The 21,208-nt window shown below is 45.9% G+C and overlaps 2 protein-coding genes across 2 annotated transcripts in view; both read right to left on the bottom strand.

Moving 5' to 3' along the window:
• Positions 1 to 13,748, bottom strand: part of rims2a (regulating synaptic membrane exocytosis 2a) — an 87,050-nt gene extending 73,302 nt beyond the window's left edge. The window contains 2 exon segments of the mRNA XM_060064873.1: positions 12,550 to 12,758; positions 13,315 to 13,748. Of these exon segments, the coding sequence (XP_059920856.1) occupies positions 12,550 to 12,743 (194 nt within the window). The 5' untranslated portion in view covers positions 12,744 to 12,758; positions 13,315 to 13,748.
• Positions 13,749 to 14,099: 351 nt separating this feature from the next.
• Positions 14,100 to 21,204, bottom strand: dcaf13 (ddb1 and cul4 associated factor 13). Its single transcript, XM_060064799.1, has 11 exons — positions 21,003 to 21,204; positions 20,268 to 20,467; positions 20,007 to 20,114; positions 19,827 to 19,916; positions 19,276 to 19,431; positions 19,028 to 19,105; positions 18,511 to 18,593; positions 18,208 to 18,372; positions 17,894 to 18,029; positions 15,611 to 15,774; positions 14,100 to 14,595 (listed from the first exon to the last, which is right to left on the bottom strand). Exons 1-11 carry the CDS (start codon positions 21,070 to 21,072, stop codon positions 14,508 to 14,510), a joined length of 1,338 nt encoding a protein of 445 aa, XP_059920782.1. The 5' UTR covers positions 21,073 to 21,204; the 3' UTR covers positions 14,100 to 14,507.
• Positions 21,205 to 21,208: the final 4 nt, after the last annotated feature.

Here is a 21,208-nt window from a genome sequence, read left to right on the forward strand (position 1 = left end):
TAAAGGCATCCTTGAGCCAGTGTTGGGGAATCTGGATACCGGTAGTTGTAGTCTACCCTGAAGATGCGAGCGATTACCTCAATGATTGAGGAGTGAGATATGTCCCTGCTCTTGGCGCTGCTGACAGCCCTGAACACAGATAGCCAGACGTTTGGGTGTTGGCTTGGCCTGGTTGCTGGATCTCACAGCTAAGCTATGACCCTCCAGGCCCCAGGAATCTACAAGAGACCGACTGATAATTGGATCATAAGGGAATAATCTGGCTCAGTGGGTAAATACCAAGCACATACATCATTAACAGAACCCCGAGCCTGTCTGCACCGCCAAGGGGATGACTCTAATGTGCAGTTGAAGTCACTTCTGAGATGAACGGTCTGACCTGACGCCACCTCTGACAATAAAGCTGGGATGGGAGGTCACCACGCATGCAGAACAGTTTGTAAAGACACAGTAGAAAAGTGGAGGGAACATCACTAATATAGACCTCTTGGCTGCTACTCAAGAGGTCCCGCAAGGCTGACATAAACAGACCTGGCCTGACAAACATACTCTCTCTCTCTCTCTCTCTCTCTCTCTCTCTCTCTCTCTCTCTCTCTCTCTCTCTCTCTCTCTCTCTCTCTCTCTCTCTCTCTCTCTCTCTCTCTCTCTCTCTCTCTCTCTCTCTCTCTCCTCTGCCTCCCTCTCTTTCTCTTTCTCTCTCCCCCCATATCTCTCTCCCTCTCTCTCCCATCTCCCTCTCTCCCTCCCTCCCTCCCTCCCTCCCTCCCTCCTGTCTCTCTCCCTCTCTCTTTCTCTCTCAACCCCCCTCCACCCCTCTCTCCCTCTCTCTCTCTCTCTCTCTCTCTCTCTCTCTCTCCCTCCCTCCCTCTTTTTAGTTTTCTCTCTCTCTCTAAATCAGCCCAACCCTAACCAAGTAGAGGACACCATTCGATAGCGACACAGCAGGACGGGGTGGAGGGTGGAGAAGAGAGGGGAGGGCTGGGAGCTGGAGCTCAGGTGAAGGGGACGGGCATGTGGTCCTTACAGAGCGGCGATAGCATTGAGGCCGGGCTGGGGAGCACACTCATCAGAACAGGGCAATCGGAACGGCACAGGCGGAGGCAGACCACCCTCCTGATCGGGGATTAATATTCAGATAGTCAAACAGGAGTTGGCACCAGCAGATTTTCACTGAGCAATGTAAAGGAAGGGGGAGAAGGAGGTGGAAGAGGGGGGGGGGGGGTTGGCTAATCTTCTGCCAAATATAACTAAAAATCCATCTGTTTCCTCAGATTACCTGCCAGGATTCAAGCGAGAATTGAGCTACTGGGTGTCTTCCATCCTGGGAGGTTCTCAGGCAGCAGCAACTCAGCTCAGAGCCCAGCGGTACTACGTTCACCGGCGCACACCCAGGAAAAGTGTCAGAACCATTCCGCTAAGCACTGTTTTACCCATCCGCTCTGGTCTCTTCCAGCATTAATTAATGAAGATAGCGTTGATAGTGCACATATAGGTTTAAGATCAGGGTCTGGGGAACTGCTATTCATCATTATTTACCATTGCCGTGTCTACATTTCTTTGCACATTACTATGTGGGTTTTAGTAAACGCTTTCATATTAGCATATGAGAGCCTGTCGGGCACCAGGACGCGCACACTTTGTAGCGTTTCGTCCGTCTCACTTTATTCAACCTGACACAGATACATTTCATTTTTGCGGTCATCAGCGATTTCTTGGCAGCTGACATTGCCCGATGTCCCCTCATGTTCACACAGTAGACCAGCTCCAATGGTGCCCTTCTCTAGACTGTCTCCAAAACAAAAACAAACTAAAGACGCCCACTCCATCGCACACCAAAGCTAATGACCCCTTGTCTGCCCAATTCCATATGCTCCATTACCGCTTCTACTTCCTCTTCCCCGAGCTCCAGAAAACAACCTCTATCTAGCAACAGCTTCAACCAAGCCCCACGCAGATCATCTCATCCACATCAGCCTCATCCCACTGTTCCTTCGCCTACGACCCCTGACCCGTGACAATGATATGCTGTCACTCTTACTGCCCTGTGCCCCGCCTTCTACTCGATCTCAACCTGGCTAGTCCCGCCCCCCGCCCCGCCCCTGTACCCATGACGGTTCTTGTTGTGGTCCCTTTCAGTGAGTCGGTAAGTGGGCAGTGCTAAAACGGCAGTCAGCCGTCCCTGTCTCACTCCAGGTTATAATAATAGCCTGGCTATGTCTAACAATAGAGAGGTAATGGATACCCTGCCTTCTGAGGGGCTGGGCTGCTCCTCGTGGCTTCCTATCTCAGTTCACGGCTCCGGCGTGTCACGATTCGGCCCCTTTGCTAAATTGAAAACATACAGTGTGTGTACACATGCAGCCACGAGCAGTAGGCTATTTGATATCACCGAACTGCACTTGGCACACACCCACCTCACTAAAATATCACTGATGAATAACCTATGATGGTACACACACACACACACACACACACACACAAACACACACACACACACACACACACACACAAGCACACACGCACACTTATACACACACACCCACAAAGGCCCAGCTGGTTGAAACCGCCTGCGAAGCGGTGCTGTCACACTAGACAGGAACAGCTTTCCCAACCAAAATTCAAGGGGAGAAATGTGACATTGCCGTGGACATGTTTGACTAGACAAACAGATGGAAGCACAATACTGTACGAGTGAAATTAACTTGAACTCTGTCCCTCAACATCTGTCCCCTTCTCGGAACAGATCTGTTTTGACTATGGCTACAGTCGATTTTAGAAGCAAGCAGAGGATTCCCACAGATTTGCAGAGCCTGCCGGGCCATCCCAATAGCCATCCATTTGGGGGTCCGGGGGGGGGGGGAGTATTTATAAGTCTGTAGTAACCTGGGCTATGAAGGTCGCTGATGTCACACCGTCCCGCTGAACTGCGCCCCAAAAGACAAACAATGACAGATGATTGAGGAAATGAATGGCGTTGCACAGAAAGACAACTCACGACAACACACCCACACCGATAGAAACACACACAAAGTAAACACGCATCGCATTCTGGCCAACTCGAATATCGCCATGGCGATGGTGGTATCTCAGCGAGACGAGCAACATTGAGGGATTAGCAGGAGAGCGTCCATTGGACTTCAGTCATGAGCTTGAGCCTGGGATCACAAAGTCTATCCACTCTCTCGCCCTCTCTCTTTCTCTCTCTCTGCTCTGACTCTATTACTAGCTTTCTCTCTCTCCAGTCCCCTCCCTATCTCTCTCTTTAACACTTCCATTTACTATATCTCTCTCCCTGGCTCTCTGAAGCCATTGTTTTCACTGTGGGACAGCGTCAAGCGGGTCTGTTGGGTTGTCATCGTATTGCGCACATAAAACAACAAGCATGCCGCAGTAGATCATCCAAGCCGCCATATATGCATGGTGGCTCTACATGCTAAACACATATATACTGCTCTTGGACTACTTACAAGGCACCTTCTGCCTGTGGCATCGTGCTTAGTGGCCTATACAGTGTCTACCATGCATGTGTGTGTGTGTGTGCGTTACAACGGGAGCTTCCACTGAAGTGTGTCTACACAGCGCGTCTTCCTCTGTACAGTATGCTTATATAAGAGGCCATTGCTGCATTAGTGACATCATAATGACAACGAGCGCTCCATCTCTTCTCCATTGATGTCCGTGGGCTGCCATTGTAATCTACCTAGAGCACTGGGAGTGACCCTGAACTATGTCGGCTCTATGGGTACAGGCTCAACACACAGGCCCTAAAACTAATAGCGTTTAACATGAGGGCTTCCTGAGCATGAATCGAGGCTGTTGCTAATGTGCTAAGAAGTGTTAAGATTCTCAAGATTTGTTTTATTCTATTCTATTCTATTGTGTGAGTCGACATTGAAGAAATTATTGTAAAGTCAAACAACAAGCCGATGAAAGTAGTGAGGACGCCTTCGAAAAAAAGTTAAGTATAAGCTACATTTCTGCCAACATTAGCTAACAACGTTAAAGTCCATATCGTTATTAATAAATGTAATTCTAAGAGAATCTGTAATGCGTGCCACAAACTAATTCTAGAGTGTTCTATACTATCTGTATTTCCCGGTAACAAGGCACAGTCCTATGTCATCATTTTCCCTAGAATTGCTACCTCTATAGAAAAAATCAGAGCAGAATGAGCCACAACGACAGAAAGTAAAAGGGAGTGTGTTTGAGGCACACGTGCGGTTGAGTCACTGGACAGGCCACCTGCTTCACACTGCAGAATTGTACACGAGCAGCACAGATAGACAAAGAGATACCTGTGTAATGGATACCCTGTAATTGCAATTGCAAGGTAAACAAAGTAAAAAAAAAAACGGTATTACATTTAGCTACTTAAACAGAGTGAGGAGTACAATAATCTGAAGGTGGGCTGTGGTGCATTTGACTCAAATTATTCCAAAGCTTCCTTCTTAACTTGTAGTAGTACCAGTGTTTAGAGTCAAAAGATTTGTATGGGACTCAAATTGGTGACGGTAATAAATGTCAGGGCTATATTATAGTATTCCAAAACATTTATTTTCACAATACTCTGACATTAGGATGATGTTTCTCTCCTTGACATTTTCTCTCTTCATCGTATTTATTATTTACCAAACTTTTATTCCCTCATGGGTGCAAACAACAATACACACTATGAACCTCAGCCCATGACCATAGATCACAGAGTTTGGAGCACAGGGTGGATTTAACGCTGAAGAGTGTGTAACGACTTCGCACCGCACTCTTTAAGGGTCATGAAGGATAAAGTCAGTGTTTCTTGAATGATTTATTTAGCAAAATCCCATAAAACCTCTGACTGAAACGATGATAGTCAACAATGACACATATCAACGTCACCTCCAAACCAGGAAGCAGTTTGAGCGACAGTAAAAAAAAGCAAGCTTTAATGATCATATCCAAAGCCTTGCACAATGGTTCCATTGGGACCCCACCCTCCTCATCCTACACTGAGTGTACCTCCCTGCTTGTGCTTTTCATTATGCTAACATGGGCGCTATACATGCTAACTTCAACGTTAGCGTATACAGCGTATATAAGGAGAACCAGCATGTTCCCCTTGAAGCGCAGGCGGCCACCTCCTCAGATGGCTCACATGTCATAAATCTTCCACACACACACCCTCCCCACATTGACTTTACTCAGGGGTGATGGGGGGCACAGGGTTGAGGTGATAGGGTGGGTCATAAAAATGATGAACTACAATCCAGGGCCCTCCCCCGCTATCCCCGCGATCCCTCCTTCCCGCCTTCTAGCCCTTGTCATTCTCAGTCACCCTGGCTTTCGCTTTGACTGACTTGTTGTTCCCATACCTCCTCTCCATTGTCCTCCATATACATAATGCATTGCCTCATCTTTACGTCACCTGATACTTGTTCATGTTCCCTTCCCCCCTTATCCCTTGTTGGACTGCGTTGAGCTCGGATGTGTTCTACACTGTAGTTAGACAGAGAGGTCAGGATGCTAATTAGGCAGCCGTAGTGATACCATCGGTGTGTCCTCCTCCGTCCCGAATGTCTGCTGTTCGTACTGGATCTATAATCTGTACAGTAAGGTCTGTACTCAAATGCACCCACTACACACAGGCCATGATCACACCTGTGCATGCATATGGTGATGAATCTCCATCTTTAGTCAGCATCTGTTGAGCGGAGCCAGAGGATGCCCAATGATGTAGGATTGTGAATAGCGGTGGATAGCTGTGAATAGCGTAATCCGCCCACAACGTCAACATGAAAACAAACGGCCAAGCCAATAGTTTGACCCCAAATGTACTGATGCTTTTAGTACCTTGAAGAGATTTAACTTTTTCAACTGCACATTTGTTTTTGGGCTCCTTGGGGAATTGTACGGGAAACTCCTGCACAATCAATTAGTCTGTCGACGAAGGGGGAGCGGGGAGACCTATATAAAAACCGTACGGCCTTTTATAGCACAGCGAGCAAGATCCCTTATGTAGTTACAATAAACCACTTCTTAATTAAAGTTTTTCTTTTTTCTTTTACAAATCATCTATCAACAAGGGCATTTATAAATCACACACACGAAGCCGGCGAACAGGAAAATCCCCTTCAAACGCTCTGCAGCGGATAAGAAGGCACACAGAGAATGGCACCTGTGCTGACTAATGCCAATGCGAATTGGAACAAAAACGGGGGACAATGGACGCCGTTTGGACTTTGAAGCGCCGTGCTGTGCTGTGGCGAGCAGGACAACAGTTAGCTACAGGAGATGGCAGGCTGATTCCTCTGTCATTGGGACGGTGTGCTGTGCTGTCATATCAGCAGTGACAGCCAGGAGAGCTGATAGCATCTCAGACGTCAGGGTCTCTCATCTTCTCGCCCGTGTTCCTCTTCCCTCTCGTCCTCTGCAGTACTCACATCCTATACCTTGCATCCTATCCCCTCTTCTTTTTATTACTTCCTTCCTCTTCCCATGCGTTGTGCCCTCAGTGTTCTACCCTGTGGTCTCTGTTGTGTATGTTGACCTTCTCCATTGTTTGGCTCTTTCCCTTACATTCACTGCCCTCAGACCTATGTTCGTTGCTCCAAGGCAGCCTAACTTCTAGGATAAACGTCCACGAAACAATAGTACTACTGATTAATGATGTGATATAATCCGTTCAAATCCAGCTTAATAATCAGGATAATATTGAACTGCTCAGCAGTCACAGCGGTAAAATGAAAAGGTCTAATTGCAAGAAAACAGATAGATATAAAAAGATCGAGAGAGAGAGAGAGAGAGAGAGAGAGAGAGAGAGAGAGAGAGAGAGAGAGAGAGAGAGAGAGAGAGAGAGAGAGAGAGAGAGTGAGAGAGAGAGAGAGAGAGAGAGCGAGAGAGAGAGCGAGAGAGAGAGTGAGAGCGAGAGAGAGAGAGATGGAGAGGGAGTGAGAGAGGGAGAGAGAGAGAGCGCGAGAAAGAGAGAGCGAGAGAGAGACAGAGACAGATAGACAGATAGATGTACAGGTTACAGGTAGACGATATACAGATTGTTAGACAGATTAGCGGACAGATAAAGCTGACAGATTTCTATTTGTATTTGTACATTGATGAATTCATTTTGGCACCATGCAATATTTTGCTTTATAGAGGCAAGACATATAGCCTCTCCCTCTCTATTTGCCTCAATTTCTATCACTCTCTTTCTCTCCCTCTTTCTCTCTCTCTCTCCCACTTCCTCTTCCTGCCTTCCCCCTGGGCCAAGTGATGGGGGAAGGGAGTCACTGGAAGCCTTATGACAGAATCTGCAGTTTGCATGGTATGGGAAGCAGTGTGTGTGCGTGTGTGTGTGTGTGTGTGTGTGTGTGTGTGTGTGTGTGTGTGTGTGTGTGTGTGTGTGTGTGTGTGTGTGTGTGTGTGTGTGTGTGTGTGTGTGCGTCTGTGTGGATGGGTGCGTGTGTGTGTGTGTGTGTGTGTGTGTCTGTGTGTGTGTGCGTTCTCGTGCGGTCCAGTGGGAAGCTTCTGAACATTGGCTCGCCTCATTTCACATCCATAGATATCCTGCCCTCTTCTGTGTGTGTGGAATGTAGCAAAATGAACAAAAAAGCTTTGAATTCTGTAACATGGTTGCTGTGTGTGTGTGTGTGTGTGTGTGTGTGTGTGTGTGTGTGTGTGTGTGTGTGTGTGTGTGTGTGTGTGTGTGTGTGTGTGTGTGTGTGTGTGTGTGTGTGTGTGTGTGTGTGTCCAAATGGACCCATGTGTATGCTCTGCACACACACATGCTCCCGGTTGCAAGTGCACCTGCAGCTCGTACACGCCTTTATCAAATGCTACAAAAGCACGCTGGCACCTGTGATTGTGTTTGTCTCCATCCCTCTTTCCACTTTCTACCACCACTGCCTCTCTCTCTCTCTCTCTCTCTCTCTCTCTCTCTCTCTCTCTCTCTCTCTCTCTCTTTCTCTCCTCTCTGTCAATCACTTGCCCTCCTACTCTCTGTGGAGCAGAAGGGTCCTCTGGCCCCCCGGGGACCCAAGAGGGCTGCTCTGTGTCTCTGTCCGCCCCTGGCCCTGCTGCTGCTGCCTTCTCCAGCTCCTCTGACAGGGAGATGACCGGGGGCTTGATGGAGTGGAGGGGAGTGTTGCTGGACTGTATATGTAATCCATAGTTGATAGAACAGCTACTTGTAGACCCATTCAAACCCCCCCCCCCCCCCACACACACACACACGCAACATGCAACGCACGCACACAGAAAGATACTATGGCGTTGGATTGCAAACGGGTAGGCAGGTAGTGGTTTTCCAATACACACACACACACACACACACACACACACACACACACACACACACACATACACACACACACACACACACACACACACACACACGCAAAAACACAAAACATTTTCCCATTTGCAACCACACAATCCAGGAGTTACAGCGCAAAAGATGAATTATAACAAAATAAAACACAGTCATGGAATGCAACATAACAGATAGAGATATAGATTGAAAGACCCACTTTCAACCACTCGTGTTACTTTCATGCTTAACCTACCGGCACAAACTTCCCCAAGACATTAGAGACAATAGAGACAGCAGTACTAAGTCACGAGTGACTTAGTAACTCTTCAAATCCAAATCCATATGGGCATGCATCCCTGCCACTTCTAACAAGAGTCCTGTCGGCAGACAGGGGGTTCTCCCTGACCGAGCGTCCCCTGCCATTTAGGCCGAGGACAGGTGTGACCTCGCAGGCGGACACCTCAGAGAAACAAGCAGGGGAAAGGAGAGCGCAGGGCGTCCCTGGGTCCAGAGCAGACGGTGTAACCTGGGCTGTCAAGAGACGGAGCACCCCTGCTCTCTGCCATCGGGACCGGGACCCCAAACACAATCGGCAGCCGGTTTAACAACCAAGATAGATATGGGCTGTAGAGGAAACTATGAGGAAGGGAGGGAAAAAGGATAGAAGAACGGAAGGACTTCCACAACCTGGAAGTAGGGCGTGGGTTTGGGGCACGATGCGGGGAGGGGCGGAGCCGGAGAGGTTTTGTGGGATTTCGCAAAATAAATCACTAAGGGTACACTGACTTTATTCTTCAAAGACCCTAAAAGAGGGGCTCACTGATTCACCCCCTTTACAGGCAGCTGGATGACAAAGGGAGGAGAAGAGAGAGAGAGATGCACAGAGAGAGAGAGAGAGAGAGAGAGAGAGAGAGAGAGAGAGAGAGAGAGAGAGAGAGAGAGAGAGAGAGAGAGAGATGACAGAGATTGAGAGAAAGAGAGAGAGAGAGAGAGAGAGAGAGAGAGAGAGAGAGAGAGAGAGAGAGAGAGAGAAAAAGAGATACACAGCGAGAGAGAGAGAGCAGGAGAGAGAAAGAGAAGAGAGAGCGAGAGAGAGAGAGAGAGAGATACAAAGAGATACAGTGAGAGAGAGCCAGAGAGAGAGGCCTGGGTGAGGGTCCCTCATCCGTCACTACTGTACTGCTCAGGGCTCACTGGTGCATGGAGAGCTAAGCTGAATGACTGCTCTCGTGCAGTTCCTTTGACGTCTGAAATGCAGCTGGAGCGCTGCCTAATTAGAGTCACGCCTTTGCATGTGTGTGTGTGTGTGTGTACTATACACTCTACACATATTAAAAGTACAGCAGAGCGCTTTAATGGCATCAGCTTAAGGTTATGAGATCACTCCTCAGTGGGGATATGGGGTTAATTGTGAAGACTGCAGGTGTCCCACCTAATGGGCCATTAGAAGATTCCTATGGACTGCTGAACGCAGGTGGACACACACCACACACACGTGCACGCATGCACACATGTACGCATGTTTTAATCAGACAGTTGGGCTCCTAGCTGGATTGAGGAGATTCACAAACACTTTGACACAAAACTCTGCAGCTGGATGCTACTCCCTCTAATATTCTCCCCCATCTCTACCAAATAATTAATAATAATAATTTCCCCCAGAAATACCATTCAGGCCGTGGATCAGACAGTGGATAAATAGGAAACAGGGGGCATGTGGTGGCTGTTTTGAGACCAACAAAGAGATGACGACGTTAAGCCAGCGCAGTTGTATCTGGGAACGAGACGCTGCGTATATGACAGGATGTGGTGTGTGCTTCGTCTAACTGGTAGGTAAAGAAGGAAATGGGAGGTTTAACTGCATTGGTGGTGGTGGTGAGTCAGGATGACTCATCTTCTAAATACTGGGAAGGGAAAAAAATAACTGGGAGCGATTTCGTTGGCGTTCGACAAGACAATGGGAGCTTTCGTGAGAAAAACTCTTTGGTGACGTCTGTGCAGAGCGTTCACGGCAGCACTGAGCCGTGAGTTTTTTTTTCTTTTTCCCTGCCTTTGAAAGATAAAATCGTTTTTCTCTCTTCACATCCTTCGAGACCGGCTGATTGGCTACCACTGCTATTGTCTCCTGCGTGCCCTTCTGGAGACACCAGACCTCCGGTAACTAAAGGCAGGCAGGGGCCAAGGTGCTGGAAACACAATACTCATGCAAATTAGGATATGAGCATTCGACACAAAGGACCCTTTGACCTCCTGCCGTCTTCCACGCTTCCCCGCTGTAAGGAGGCTGGAGTGAGCAGCGCAGAGTTACAGTTGGTACAGTCGGTCGGCTAGAGTGAGCCGATGCCAGCCGGCAATTTAGCGTGTTACCCTGGTACCAAGGTACCCGCCCCTCCTGCCCACTGCATGCTAAGTCAAGCCTGGCAAGGCTGGGCCGTCACTGTCACGGGCAGCATGAGTACAACTGACAATCCATTCACCTCAGAGAAGGCGAAAGAGGAGAAGGAAGAAAAAAAACATGCTCAGCTATGGGTGAAGCAGACAGAAAAGAGAAAAGGGGATGGGGGCTGGAACAGGCTTAGAATGAATCACACAGCTTGCGAACACACACACACACACACACGCACAAACGCACACACGTGCGTACATGCACGTGTACGTGCACACACCACACGCACACGCACACACACACACACACACACACAAACAGCTGAAGGAGTCATGTGTTGGATGGGGCCTGTGCATGAGTCATGTTTGGCATGCGAGTGCGAGGTGCGGGGATTACACAACTTCTACTTTCCATTAGGAATGTGGTCGTTGAGCTAATATTTACCTGGAGATGAAAAGCAATGGATCTAATGCGATCTCAACAGCAATCTGGGTGAGACCGGTTTGCTCACGATAGGTCACTGACCGCACACCATGTGGATAGTAGGCCTGACAGGTGTGGCTAAATGAAAGCTTCCCGGCATTATCCTGAATGGGTTTCATCATTGTCTCATCCCCTCCCTCGCTACCGGATACACTTTGTGGAGTTTTTACACTTCATAGTCTAGCACTATATATAGTATAGGCTAGTGAAAAGGTCCATCTATTATTAGTAATAAACTCAGAATGTGAACTATTTTCCTTATTATTTTCAAAGGGAAACTAAACAAACATCTATCTACCTGCTGACAGAAATACCAGGAAAACATTATAAATAGCTACCAGTTCCAGGAAACTCAGTAAAACAAACGTGTTACATAAGAGTGTATTTGACTGGAGATGCATATAAATATATAAGTATATTTATATATACATATAAATATACATAGGCCTATATAATAACCATAAACTGCCTTCATTACGGTAATCGGAACAGAATAGGGCTATCTAAAGTGAAAATAAGGGCTATGCTGAAAAACTGATCATTTTGGCGAGCCGGGTCGGGCTTTGGAGAAACTCGTCCGTTCCACCTTAAAAGCCAGCGGACAGCGCCGTGGTGCTGAACCGCTCTGAGCGACATCTGTACAAACGAGGCTGGGGAAACGCTTCCTTTTTCGATGGCAAACCTTGGATGGATCTACTACGGGTTAACGTTAGATCTCGTATCTTGTATCTCGTCCACACTACACGCTCACTAACAACAGCAGCGCGGCTTAGACGATGATGCTTCATAGTGGCCACATTGTGTAATCCCCCCCTCCCCACCCCACATCCAACCCCCACCCGTGACGTTAATGTGAAAAGGTTAAACATTAGACACGCTTTACTCGAAAATGGCGCCGATGCATGGTTGTTATAGACCTACCCAACCCGTTTAGCTCCACAAAGTAACAAAGCTCGCTTGTGGTTGCACAATATATACCCCCCCACCCCAATCCCCCCGCTGTCGCAGGCGCATTAAAAGATGCCCTGCAGTAAATTAAAGAGAGAAGAAGCTTCCAAAGCGGGGAAGCATGCAGACAGCGCATTCAGTGCCAACATGATATATGCCACCGTTCTGTCAAGATGGAATACTGTGATATTAATGTTGCTCAATGGGAGAATCAGCTCCTCGTGGTGTCAGAAGGCAGCTCGATCACAAACACCCAATCTTCCAGATTAGAAAATGAAAAAACGTGAACTGGTGTGGCTGTAATTTTGGATTTGGTAACCCATCTATCGGCTCGCCAATAAGGGGTTTACTCAAGCACCGACAGCGTTGTCAGCGCTTTCATCACCCCCCCAACCCCCAACCCTACCCCACAGCCACGTCAAAATGTACTGGATGACTCGCTGTGCCTTACTTGAGCATCGTCTGTTCCTTCGCGTCCTCCTTTTTCTGTCGGTCCATGACACCCATGATGATCTTCCTTTCCTCCTCGGTGAGGTGGCTGAGGTCCGGCATCTCCGCCATAGCGCTGTCCGCTGAAGCAGCCACAGCCAGAGCAGCAGCAGCAGCAGCAGTAGGGCCGCCCCGGGGCCCGTGTGGAGCAGACATCTTTACACACAATTGCTAAATGAAATAAAAAAAGAAATACCAATATAAATAGCAAGACAACCTATGAATCAAATTCTAATGTCAAGCTGTCCAAAAGAAAAGTAGAAGGGATTTGGTGGAGCAATGTGTGCCTGTGTGTGGCTTCCTGAGAATTGAGATTGCTCACAACTACTTGGTGAAATGAATGACACAAGGCTGTACGTTAACCCCAACAGAACTAGCAATAATCCTCACATAGTGCATACATTGCAACCTGCACATGTGCATCAAAAGGCCAATTAAAATGTGGAAGCAGTCTGCATCATTACAAGTGAAGTGATACATCAAACGAGGTGATTTCTGATCTCCCCATGCAGGCAGTGTGTACAGCCTCCTCGTCAATCTATGGGAAGATGCTTCCCATAGTTCCAGGCAGAAATGTGAGGATTGTGGACAGCGCGTTAAAATATTCCACGCAACATTGTCTATATCTAAAGCATCATGGTAGTCCAAACATGGTTACATCCATCCAGGAGAGACTGTGAAGTGTAGAGAAATTAGCGAGGCTACGAGAAAAAAAGAAAGCTCTTGCCTTTTATTTTGCAATCATGATAAATCCTGTCTAACCCATCGTTGCCATCCTCTAGGAAGGGTTTAGTCTCATGCTGGAACAATGGTGCCCGGTCCGTGCTTTTTTGTTTGTGATCCTTCCCCCGTCTTACTATCGTTTCTCTCTTTCCTCCGGGTCGGTTATTCTTGGAGATTTCTCAAATGCACAAAAATGGATGCAATGAAAAAAAATCCAGATAGGCAGAGTAGGCGGAGCGACTTGAACACGTAGAACAAAGCTGAGCGGACGGGAGAGGGTTCATTGACAGCGGCTGCAAAACGCGGACTGGAATGATTCGCAGCTGGAGCATCACTACTACCAGTAAGCCTCATTCATATTTCATCACGTAATGTGAGTGAAAGAGCAAACATATGAGTATGAACCACTAGGTGACTCGATTGGTTCACGTCAAACTCTTCAGTGAGATGTATTTACATCAAAAGCATCAGTTATCAAAAGCAATCGTATTTATCTGAACAAGGGACGCGTATAGGTTCCAACTTGAGTAGGCTACATCCCTTAAAATACAATCAATAAATATTTTTCACAGCAAGCCCTTTAGCCCCTTAGCTTTTAATATTAACCCCCTACAAACTTTAGTTTGATCCCATTCCAAAGAAGAAAAACCTCACTTACGCTTCGATGGCATAATAAAATGACGCGATCGGACAGTGAAGCCTTGCGTAATTATAACCTACTATGGTAATTCGTGATCATTATTAGTTCAACAAATAACTAGCACCTGTCAAATAACAAAGAATGCAGAGTTCAAAAAGTCAATTTTTAATTAATAAAACATTTCCCAAAATGTGTCTTTCATCATTTTTTTGCTGTCGAGTTTCGGTAGCAATACATAAAGATATGGTGACCTTCCAACATTTGAAAAAAAAAGAATGTATACAATAGAGGGAAAATCCCCTGAATAAAAGTAATCAGGGTTTTATTTTTGACACAAAACCAATGACACAAATCATCGAATAAAATAAATCCAATGACTCACTCTAGTACTGAAACAAGCCAAAAAGTCACAGGCAGCCTGTTAATATACAATATTAAATCTATATATATCCCTCTGAGTGACAGCATCGTCTCAGTGTCACTGCACTGGGAGACTGTGGGACATGTTGAGGTTTTTCCGCCTCCCGCTGGATTCCACCAGGTCGCCGCCTCTTCTCTTATTTCACCACGGCCACAACATGCTTCTCCCGCTCCGACAACAGGGGCACGGCTCCTGGCTTGCTGTGTTTGCGCACGTTGCGTTCCCTAGAAAACAGATTGAGAACCATGGTTACATCGAGCTTCGCACGTTCACTGGTGACTGGGGCGAACTGAGGGGGAGGGGGGGGAGGGAGCAGCGAGACAGACGACGTAAGGGGGTGGGATGGGTGAGACCGGAAGAGATTGTTGACCGGGGGTTCACACGTCATTGACTAATGTCCCCTCGCCTAAAATATACATGAAAGCAGTACAAAGTTGACTCAGTCCAAACATGTGTGGCGCGGCTCAATCGTATCAATAACTAAGCAAATACGATAACACTCTCCGCAGTGCAGAGCCGGCGCAGAATCAATTCACCACGGAAGCATTGAATGAGTATGTAGTGCCTAGGAAGACCACGTCAGAGAGGACATGTGCGGTGGCTAGTTTCCATCTGGAGCATGGGGCACAGCGTGATGCAGTCAAGTGGGCTATGCCTGGGGATCAACAATACAATCGGTCCTGGAAACAACATAAAAACCTGCTCCATTAACTGAATCACTGACCAGTGATGTCAGCGTTTGACAAACAACACCTCCCCCTTTTGCATGTGTACCAGTGGCTCAGATTGCTTGAGGCTGACCTTAACCACTGGCGAATCAAAGCTGCAATTAACACCCGCTAACAAAACATATGCATTTTAACGTCTATAAAATAAATGGTGAAAAAACTCTGCCCTGAATTAAACCTAGGACGACAGCCTCTATAAACTATTGACATTATCCTGACATCAAGATCCAAACCAACACGCCTGTTACAACCTTGAGGAGAGCAATTAATACTTAATGGTGACGCTCTACCTCTAAAGAAGGGATGCTTATTAGGGAACACGTCCTGACACTACAACTTGAATAGAAGCCCTATTCTGGCCTCCAGTCCAGCGTGATCAGAGCTACTAAGATGGAGGGCTTGGGACTGTCTTAATAAGACGCTCAGGATAAGGCTGAACACAGAATTTAAAACAAGTAAGATCATATAATTTCAGTTGCGGGTCAATCAATCAATTGAACACTTGACGTACTTCCTGCGGCGAGCCACTCTCATCACGGTGTGCTCCTTAGCCTCTGTGAAGATGTGCTTGGGCAGGTGGCGATGGCGTGCGATACGCTTCACCTTGGGATGGTACTGGAACTTCTCCTTCAACTTCTGGTTATAGTTTGCTGCTAGCTTCTCTCTGTGGGAGAGCTATGAAGAAAGGGGGAATAACAGAAATAAAGCGCCTGTGAGAGAAAGATTTGGGCAATGTTGAGCAACGGTAAACATAGATGCAGGCGGGCCGGTATCGGATGTTGTGATTGTTTTGGATTTAGGTACAGCTCTTTCCACTTTAAAGTGTTGGCCCGTACGGGAGGCAGTAAAGCAAGTTCCGCTTGACAACCCCTACGCATTCACATCTAAATCAATGACAGCTTATAAACCGGAGACGCCAGCTCAACAGAGGCCCTCCCTGCCCATAAAGAAGAAAAAAAAACGTAGCTTTCAACTCCTGGCCGTCTTTTTGGTAGCGCAGTGGCTTTTGAGAACTCATTCAAGGCTTTCATTGTAATTAAAATCAATGATTTTCTTGATGCCCCTCAGATTAAATTTCTTTGACGACGGCCATTAGTTAGTGATCAACTTAGACCTGCTGGAGTCTGCTAAGCATTGTTTATGTACTTTTACTATTTCTCTGTATGTAGCATGTAGATGGAAAGCAGTAGATGTAGATGGAAAGCTGTGACACAAATTCACATGCAACATTTGTATATAAAGTTCCCTCAAAATGAACCTCATCATCTTTTGCTTTGTTACATTTATTCCAGGCAGGGGGGGACTTTATTATATGAGAAGCTGTCCATTAAATATGAAAAGCTCAGCCCTTCAAGGAAATATTAAAGTGATGTCTCTTTCCATGGATCAGAGAGACAGCCTAGATTCAGCATTTCTTCCGAATTAAAAATCTTTTCTGTACAACTAGATTCTTAATGCTTCATTATGTTCTGAGTGCCCCGCTTTAAGTGATTGGCCGATTTAAACTGCTGATAGTAGCAGGGCTGTTCTGATTTATTTAAGTGCAACGCTTGCAAATAAATTCCCCCCTTAAAGTGACAGTAAAACAAGTGCCAAATGTGGGCCAATTTTCTACTCTGTAAACTGCATCAAGGGGATAAAGAAGAGTGAATCTGACTATGAATGCAACAATTGCTATCGGACATGCAACAAAAGAGGACATAATTGTCCAGCACTATCAGGAGCAGGTCCAGACATATTGACCCAGAAGTCGTACGAAGATGACCACACAGAACGAAGCATCAGGCGCCAAGACTTTTGCCGACCATGTTACCGCCAACAACGGCGTCCAAGCTAAAATCATAAAGTCAGCCAAGCATTGTTGGAGGCAAGTTATAATCTCACAATTGACCATTACATATTTGTGAAACAACTGCCACTTTTTTTTTTTTTTTTACGTTTTGGACTCCGATCTGTCAGTGGGAATGCTGTGCCAACTGGTACACTGTACTTATTGAGAGTGATTCTGACCTAAGTCAGCAACAATCGGAAACCTTGGCTGCGGCACTGCCGTATTCCGGCCACAATTGCCAACACTTCCCCTGCTGAGATAGGCACAGAGCCATGGCTGTTAGGAGCTAACTAGGACCGGCATCAGCGATGATATCAACCCTAATAGCAGTGCCTTTGAAGTGATGCGCACAGCACATAAAATGTACATCAAGTACTTTACTCAAGTCCACACAATGACCGTTTTTAGTAGTCAGCTTTGGTGTCAAATTCATATTTCGCATTCCATTTATAGCTAGCCGATTAGCTGACTGGATGGATAGCTGAATGTTCATTTTGCCCGCCTCAACACAGACATTGCTTATGTGAGGTTGCTTTAAAGCCATCAAATACATACAATTAAGAGGGAACGGCAAGCTACACTTAAAACACAGCTGTCGTGGGTCAATCGTATGGCGGGGGAAGACTGATTCCAGAGGCCGTAGGTGTTTGGAGGAGGAATATATAGTAATTCACGTAGTAGATATAGATAAAACATTAACATAGCTACTGCAACATTAATAAACATTAACATCGCATATTTCACCATTACTTTACATTGTGACTTGGTTCTCGCATTGATTCATTTGATATCAGATCATTTGAAGTCACTATTCACAATTGGAGGCATCCTCCAGGAGAGGGGTAATTCCACAAGTGCGTCTGACACCCAGTGTAAAGACTGAGCACTCTAGTTCAGGTGCGTCATGTAAATGTGTGGCGGAACCATTAGTTGACGTGAGAACGTAAAAAGGTCGGGACTCACCACTCCGAGCTTCTCGGCTGCATTAGCCTTCCACAAGCGGATGTTCATTTCGTCTGAGCCGCTCATCACATACTTGTTGTCGGCCGACCACTTGACACAGACCACGTGCTGCATGCGCTTGGTGTGGTACACCTCCCTGGAGCGACAGAATTCAGACACACTATTCAGCAATGTCGTCCGTAACCAAGGCGAGAATTATTAATGAAAAAGAGGACTGGAACTAAAATCATTATTTCGTGTCGAGATGGCTTTTGACTGTCGTATTAGATTAAAAAAGACCAGCAGTTGTGATATGGGTGAGGATGGAGCCTGACCTGCTGTTTCTGTTTTCCTTGGGGAAGATGCGGATGCTCTTGTCGAAGCTGGCCGAGACAAACTCCCGGCCGGTGGGGGAGTAGTCCACGTCAAGCACCGCAGAGACGTGGTCCATGTGCACCGTGACCGGCTTCTCCAGGTACCTCATGTCGTACGTGTACAGACTAGAGGAAAACACCAGAGTCAGCGTGTTAATACCCGTGGGTTGAGAATCACCCAATGGGTGAGGATCACACACATTTAATATGGATACGCATTTATAAAAGTATTATATGAAAACCTAACCCAATACATTCACTCACTTATAATCCTCATTTGCACATGTGAAATAAAACGCTTCCATGGGGTTCCAGGATAATGTATTGCTTCTCATCGTCATGATAACCTGAGAGGATAAATAGACATCCAAGGTTAAAGGTACAATATGCAACATTGACAGAGCGTTTAAACTGGTTAATGCAGTACAAATTCACAATATCGGAGAGAGTTGTCACTGCCCACCACCCCCTTACCAAGACTCGAAGCCCACAAGGACTGTCACAATTGTATTCGTGTTTTAACAGGGCTCAGAGAACCAGGCTTTTTAGAGTACGGTAGAATCTTTTACAATCTCCAGTTCGTTTAATTGCTTCCATGGCTGACACACTGTTTGTATGCCAATTTTTTGCATATCTGGCAACCCAGGGTACTCTGAGAGTGCCAAGAAAATGCCTTAATTTCTTTGCTATTCTGAAAAACTTTCAAATGCTAAGGTATGGAAAGAACCTAAAACCACTAAATATTTTAGACAAGGTTTGTTTGCGATTGGTCCTTACTTACTTTTTTAAGTGGCATCGACTCCCGCATGTCGTAAAGGACTATACTTCTGTCTGAAGCACAGCTAGCAAGAAGCTCCGTCTGGAAGAAAAAAACAATCATATTTCCTTGACTAAACAACTTCAGGAAGTTCCATAAGAATGTGGAGGTCTTCAATTTTTATGTACATTTCTGGCATTCAATTGCATTCTGTACCAGTAATTGAGCCATGAATATTCAGGTATTTATATATGGGAGGGAAGGCCGCTCACCTCTACTGGATTGAAGCGCACAGAGCTGAAGCTTTCCACACCCCAGCTGAAGGAGCGGATGGGAGTGCTCCTCTGCTCATCCCAGATGTCAACGGTTTGGCCACAGGTGGCAAATGTGCCGTTCTTCTGATGATGGTCGAGACCGGTGAAAACCGTCTGTAGAGAGAACAGCACATAAATGAGCACTCCATGGTTTATCATCCATTCCAGTTTCAAACCATGTGACAAGACAATAAAGGCTACAGGAGACACAATTTCAGTTGTCACAACTTTGGATCAAAAACACAACATAGTTTTGTTTGGAGGCAATGGAATTTGCAACAGTTTAGTCAGCATGCCAATTAATAGTAAAAGGGTTTCAGAGCCAAGCCAATTATTTTAAACTGAAACGAGCAGACAATGCCGCATCCCAAACAGCTTCATTATATTTTTGTTGGATAGTTTCAAGTGAATCAGTGCAGATCAGCAATCTATGTGAATATGTCCTGACAACAACCATATTTACACAGTCTTCCCTTTCTTCATAAGATGCAAAATAAATCCAACCATACCTTGCCAAGGATAGTATTGATTGGTTCCTCTTCCACTCCGTAGCCCGGCGCTTCCATATTCCACTGTTTGATCGTTTTGTCATCACCAATCTATCACAAGAAACCATAAGTCAGAATGATGGTCATGTCTTTGTCTTGTATGCTAAAATAGTAAATCATTTATCAATAATAAACATTTACCGAGTAGAAAGAAGTGCCACAGAAGCGGACCACCATCCCGCGAACAAAGCCCTCATGTGCTTGGATTGTGCGGACACAATTGTGCTTCGTCAGATTCCACACTTTCACCTTAGGAATTCAAATTGAAAGTTTGCCTCCAAAGATATCAAGTAAATGCAGGGATGGATCTTCACATACATAATAAAAAGGGGTAAATTCCTTTTCGTAAAAATCAATACATTATGTAATTATAAAACAAATGGTAATTGTGTGTGTGTTTACCTCTCCGTCACATGCGCCAGACAGCAGAGTGGAAAGGCTAGTGGAGTGCTTGGCCATGCAGTTGACAGCATCTCTATGTCCATCCAGAGAAGCAAGAAAAGGCTTGGCAAGTACTCGCTCTAGCTTAGTGGCATTCATAGCCCTGGTGTACTCCCTTGGCACTTCGAATGGATTGAGGGTTGGATCATAATTTCTTGGGACTAAAAAGGAAAACAAAGTATTAATAATCACAATGTCACCGAATGTTTATAAAAAGGTGTTGTACTGACTATTTAGATAATAAGAAAATGGGTCATAATTCCTCAATAGATCCCTCCCTATTCATGAAAAACTGAGTAAGTAAGTAAATTTTAACTGAGTAAATGGGAATAGCGATAAAAGATTGCACCTCTACTTTCAGCTTAGGTCATCCTCAAGCAACGTTCTGCCAATAAGGCTGAAGCGTTCAATCACTTCAGACTTCTTGACATAAAGTTGCTCTAACACCGTAGAGGTGCAACATTGTTAACGTATACATAAATTGGAAACTCCGTAGAATGAATAGCGATAAGAGTCCGAGATGGGAACCTCTTCGAGGTCCAAACCATACGGTCAGTTTTGAATCGATTAGTAGCATTTACAACTATTTCGCAACTAAACTATTTGGAAAAATTGTATGCCTGCAGTTAACTGAACGGACCAAGCTAAACAGCAAGCTAGCCGAACACGCTTGTGGTGAATGTATAGAGGACTTACCACGCTGGATATCATATTTAGTTTCGCGGACATAGTCGTCCGGGTTTCTGGACAGCACTTTAACCTTCATTGTGATGTTGAGAAAGTGTGAGCGTATTCATAAAAAGTATATTTTTCTATGAGAAATGCATTCTATGAAAGAGTGGCCATGTGTTGATGTTGTGAGGTCACGTGGATTAACACACTTCTTCGTGTTTTTTCTTAGC

Source organism: Gadus macrocephalus, chromosome 11 (assembly GCF_031168955.1).
Source record: "Gadus macrocephalus chromosome 11, ASM3116895v1".
NCBI lineage: Eukaryota > Metazoa > Chordata > Actinopteri > Gadiformes > Gadidae > Gadus > Gadus macrocephalus.